General features: G+C 40.8%; 1 protein-coding gene across 3 annotated transcripts in view; it reads right to left on the reverse strand.

The window, feature by feature from the left end:
* The window catches only part of raver2 (ribonucleoprotein, PTB-binding 2), an 83,066-nt gene extending 78,161 nt beyond the window's left edge, over window positions 1-4,905 (reverse strand). For 2 of the 3 annotated variants that reach the window (XM_061824497.1, XM_061824496.1), the window contains exon 1: window positions 4,415-4,905. In XM_061824497.1, the coding sequence (XP_061680481.1) occupies window positions 4,415-4,696 (282 nt within the window). In that variant the 5' untranslated portion in view covers window positions 4,697-4,905. The remainder of the gene's footprint in view (window positions 1-4,414) is intronic. The other variant, XM_061824498.1, reaches the window with a different exon arrangement.
* Window positions 4,906-6,000: the final 1,095 nt, after the last annotated feature.

Here is a 6,000-nt window from a genome sequence, read left to right on the forward strand (position 1 = left end):
TCATGAAACAAAATGTAAATATGGACTGCTTGAGCATTGAACTTGTACTAGCACTAATATCAAATACTCACATCTTTTATATTCATCATATTATATTAGTAGTATTAATGCAGTTTGTGAATTCCTTACATACTACTTATTTTATATACTGTATTGTAGTCTGAAGATTATCCTGGAGACACTGGAAGACAAGCCCAGGATATCAGTACTCATAATTTAGTCATTATTTCTGCCAGGATGTCATGTTAGTAAAATTTCTATAACGTGAATATCCATATTTCGTTGTCATATGTCGATCGTCATGTTCATTCCTCTTCTGTACTATTCAGTGATTGTCAAAGTGTGGTTTGTGTACCACCAGTATTACACCGGCTCCCTCTATTGGTACAGTATGTGAAAATCTGACTTCAATGTTCAAAATATTAAACTATGTTACAGTGGCATAAACATTTTTTAAAAATGTAATCCAGTACAGTATATTTGTTAAGTCTAGGTCGGTTTTATATAAAATTTAAGTTCATTACAGTTTAATTTAAGAATGCTTTCCAAATATTTAGGTACGCTTAATTTTTGTGTTCAAATATTTTTATCGAATTCATGTACATGTGATGGTATTTTAAAAAAAAAACACTGTTAATGTTCAATCTGTGTATAATGTTACAGTTACGTATTGAATCTACTCTCTAAGGAAGAAATGTCTGCCTTGTTGATGAACACAGACTTTGATGTGACTGTATTGTAACGTTGGGCATTCTGGTGGTACTTTGAGATCCAAGGACTGTATTTTTGGAGGTAACACTTTGTTCAAACATTTGAGAAGCACTAATCAACATCAACCACTTCAACTCAGCCTCCTCCATTTAAAAGCAATACAATGGGAAGTACTTGAGATTGAGTGAGTGAGTGAGTGAGTGAGTGAGTGAGTGAGAGTGAGTGAGTGAGTGAGTGAGTGAGTGGGTGAGTGGGTGAGTGAGTGAGTGAGTGAGTGAGTGAGGAGTGAGTGAGTGAGTGAGTGAGTGAGTGAGTGAGTGAGTGAGTGAGTGAGTGGGTGAGTGAGTGAGTGAGTGAGTGAGTGAGTGAGTGAGTGAGTGTTGTCATTCAGTCACTGCAAGACAACAAGCAAACACAGAGAGAGAATAAGAAGCAACTGAGCACGATTGCCATGGTGTTCATAAATGTTTTTTTATGCATTTTGACATACACTTCATCACAGTTTTGTGATTGTGGCTCATCGCTTGAAGTTGAACTTCAGGTGTGGACTTATGCCTTATGCTGCCTTATGACTTCATTCTTCTTGGTGTGAAAATGGTAGTCCTTACTCTGTTCCTTTCATTTTTGTTTATATCTGTAGTTTTAATTTTTTGAGAGGTTATTCATTAATGCATGAATTATGGTACAAAAGAGGATCAAATGTGTTTACTTTTTTTATTTATTTATTCATTCATTCTAATCATGGGGTAACATGAATTGTTTGGCTCCCCACAGCGTACATGAACTGGGGCGGTCTGTCCATGACTCCAGGGCCACTTTTTCCGAGTCTGCCCCGCTTATATGTGCCATGGCCAGAAGGTTTGCTCCCAGCACTGCGTCCTAACTATGTCGGAGATACCAAGAGTCCATCCATCCATCAATTTACTTCACCGCTTATCCTCACGAGGGTCGCGGGGGAATGCTGGAGCCTATCCCAGCTGTCAACAGGCAGGAGCCGAGGTATACCCTTAACTGGTTGCCAGCTAATCACAGGGCACATTGAGACAAACAGCCGCATTCACAATCACACTTAGGGACAATTTAGAGTGTCCAATTAATGTTGCATGTTTTTGGGATGTGGGAGGAAACTGGAGTGCTCAGAGGAAACCCACACAAGCACAGGGAGAACATGCAAACTCCACACAGGCAGGTCCGGGATTGAACCCAGGACCTCAGAACTGTGAGGCCAACACTTTCCCAGCTGAGCCACCGTGCCGCCATACCAAGAGTCAGGTGAGTATATCAGAGGGGGCCTTTAGGAGGACAACAGCCTGGCAACATCAATGCTATCTTCTGTTTTGTGCAGAAAGACCAGAACCACTCGGGCACATATTCCTGCCCAACGTGTAATCTCGACACGTGCTCACGGTCTGGTACACTAACATTCTTCATTAGTGTCTTGTTCACTTAAGAGAGGATAGCAGGTTCACAGTCATCACGTGACAGATGTGAGGCTCCGGAGAAAGTTCTGCTCGTGTAAACATTACTGTCTGTAATTTAACACCAGTACTCATGAGTACCTCACAGGGTTGCACATGATCAACATAATGTCTGTAACAGCATTTAAAATAAATAAATGGCACTGGGATAATGCGCTCATTGTAACGCTAATGTGCCCGTCAGATACAATCTCAAGGAAGTTTACCAATATTGTGGTGAATATCTAAGACACAATATAATTTAGATGTTATCATAACATATATACTGCATTGCTTGTATCACCGATGGGCCCCTCTAAATATATTCACTGCACTGTTGGTCGTCATGCCTATTCCCAAAATGCTTCCTGTGATGTGGATAGTCACAGGACAATCTTGGGGAGGGAAGGGGAGTCAATCCCAAATACATGTACAGTAAATGCAATGAAACATTCACAAATGGGGCAGCAGGTATCAGTGAAGACCAGAAAGAAGATGCTCACTCCATCAGAGAACATATCATAAGTATTCGACCGAGATGACATCCATCCATAGATCAATAAACTCATGGAGGATTTTGTTAATCATGCTGCTGTTCTTCTTCTACGTACAACTAAATCAAGTCTCGTCCGTCATGATGTTGAATTTTATTGATGCTAGTGGAATGTTTTCGTTTTGTTTTTGCACATACATACACTACACACCAATGGAACTGACGAGCTCACTACCCTGTACTGTCCCGTCCAGTTCTGCCTTGTTGCATCCCTTCACAGGCTGCCAGGCCACACAAAACACAATCCATTTCTCACGCAATATTGACATTTTCACATAATTCTAACTTGTACTGTTACTGTTGTTTTTTTTTTCCTCTGTTCTGTCTTTTCTCTGTCTGTCCCCTCTCAAACCTTGTCCTTAGCAAATACATTTCCAATACAGTACATACCTACTACAATACAAATAGAGTAAGTATAAAACTTTAAATTTCCAAACAGTCCATACAGAGAGATGGTGAGAGAAAGCAAGTCTGAGCCAATTAAGAGAACTGCAGTCAGTCAGTAAGTCAAGTCAAAAACGGGCCTACTCCTTTAAATATTTGGAAAGATACAGTATCCAGTATTTGCACATTCAGCAGGGCAGACATCATGCCGCTCTGCTCAGGCTGTCGACACATAGAGTACAGCATTAAAATGGTTCTGACACACTGACATAGTGGAGACCACAGAGAAAGAAATTCTACTACATCTAATCCCTGGGTTTTATTGGAACGCTTTTTCTTCTCATGCACTTGAAACAAAAACTACATGGATCGGCACAAATCCCACTCTATTATTACAGTGAGGTTTGCATGCTGACATGCAACTGAAAGACCATTTCATTTCATGTAATGTGTGCAACAACAAATATGTGAGCGCAGATGTGAGTAATTGTTCCATGCAGACATATTAGAAGAATTTTTTGACATTCATTTCACATCAAGAGTGTGAAGCAAAAGCAAAGCATGGCTCAGGGGCCACATACGCCCCACTGAGCATTTATATTTGTAGTATTAGAGTCCTACAGTATTTACTGCATTAACTTTGCTATGTTTTGTACGAAAATTGTTTAATTAATTCATTTGTATTTATTCAATATGCTAACTAATTAAACTGATTTCTTTTAAATATAGTAATTAGCTCATTGTATGTGGGGAGGTAGGCAATTTTAAACTTGAGCTAATTTGATCAGACAATTGGGTCGTTAAACTTGACAAAAAGGAATTACAATTAGTAGTCTATCATTTTATATACATAATACCATTTTAAAACCATAAATTAACTTTTTTTCTTTTTAACCTTATTTGACATTGACCTGGCCCATTTGTCCATTTTCATGATCAAATGTGGCCAATCTACCCACTCGTGAGCTAAAGGCTCAGTTCACCTTAGTTGGATTTGTTGTTTTAAAAAGGACAAAAGGAATGGAAACCGAATTAATGTACATTAATGCGATCGGTGTCTGCAAGGTGGTTGTACGGTCAAGTTACAATTTTGGAGGAACAGTCTTATCAGTGAAGCGCTTCTCGGTGTCAAGCAAACATCCCACGCAACAAAATCTCAGCGTGTACATTTGTACGACACAGATGGAGACTGAGAGCGTAAAGTAAAAGTATTCCGCGGACGGCCAAACATACTGTTGGGATAACTTAAAGCGCCGGGCTCCCCTTTGACTTTGACTTTGGAGGATGCAAAGTTTCCAAAGTAACGCACCTGGTTGGTCGCGTCGGGCGGGAGGTTCTTCATGAGGATTTTGCGCCTGTTGCTGAGCTCCTGGCGAGTTTTCGCCAGCCTCTCCTCGATCACCTCCGGCTCCAGTTCCGGCAAGTCGCGGAGGCTTGTCCATGGCTCCGAGGGCTGCGCTCCCCCCGCCGCTGCCGCATCTTCTTTCGCCGCCTGCTGGCTTTCGGGGCTATTCATCTCCGGGGAAAGGGCACTCTCCCGGGTTAGACAGGAGTGGACACTCGGCGGCTGGATGGATGACGCTGCCGCCATTTTGGATGTGTGAGAGCAGAGTGAGGTGGACAAGCGAGAAGCGGAGAGCAGGTGGGAAGTGTGAGCGTGAGTGAGTGAGACACACCAACCAAACAGCCTCGACTAACTTGAGAAACATGCATGCCCAAATTGTAAAGCTCCACAGCAAACTTTAAAATGGCACCTCCAAAAATTCTTTGTCGTCTCTCCAAGTAACATGACAAGAAAAAACATGAAAATAGAGTAGCAGTGTTGGAGAGCATTTTGAAATGATTAAATGCAAATGTAATACACTGAAAACGTGAACAGTAATGAAATGTACTGTACCCCATTGAAAAAAAAAAACAAAAGGCTCTGTAATATTTTGCAGTTTCAGCATTTAATTGAGTAAGTAATTCTTTAATTTCCCAAAAGTCTGTGTAACCACAAGTGGTACTCATACCAAACTTTGAGAACTTACACATGATGTAGATGCAATAACAAATGCCATACTTCACAAATGGAGGGTAAAGAAAGGTTGTACAATTTCATTTCAGGTACATTTTGATGAACAAGCATTTATTGGTTCTGGTACATTGACTTGTGCGTTTCATTCATTATGTGGCCCAAATTCTTCACTCATATTTCTCACATCAAGTCACACGACCCTGTTGAAATGAAATGAATTGAAATGCTATTAATCTGTTCCAGCCTCATCCAACCATCAGTTCTCAACAGCGCTTATCCTGTTCAGGGTCACAGGGTGCTGGAGCGTATCCCAGGTGACTTCAGGTGAAACCCGGAGTACACCCTGAACTGCTCGCCACTCAGTCGCAGGGCACATATACAGTGTAGACATACAACCATTCGCACTCACATTCACACCATCACAGAGTGGGAAGTGAACGCACGCTCCCCGCACCAAAGTCAAGCAAGTCCGCCGTCACTGTTCCCTGTTCCCGCACAGCAAAATAACATTTGTGCTGCATGTTTTGAGGAAAATGGTACTACAGTGTAGATAAGAAATGGAAAAACATAATAAAATAAACTTTTTAGACAAAATTCTCCCACACTAGAGAGTGACTTGTCCCTCATCTGAACACAGACAAAAAAAAAGTATGCAATTTTCAATGACAATTAAAATGTGGTAAACTGATGTAATTCCTCCTTCCCTAAAAAATGCAATGCATGTTAATTTAACACAATTGAACCATGTGCAACCAATGTACAGAACCCAATCACATACAATGAAGTTGGGACTACACTGAAGATGGGACTTTGTGTAATACATACATACAGACATACAGAATGTAATCCATCCATTTTTTTTGCTATTTATCCTCACA

This window comes from Syngnathoides biaculeatus, chromosome 7, assembly GCF_019802595.1.
Source record: "Syngnathoides biaculeatus isolate LvHL_M chromosome 7, ASM1980259v1, whole genome shotgun sequence".
Classification (NCBI taxonomy): Eukaryota; Metazoa; Chordata; class Actinopteri; order Syngnathiformes; family Syngnathidae; genus Syngnathoides; species Syngnathoides biaculeatus.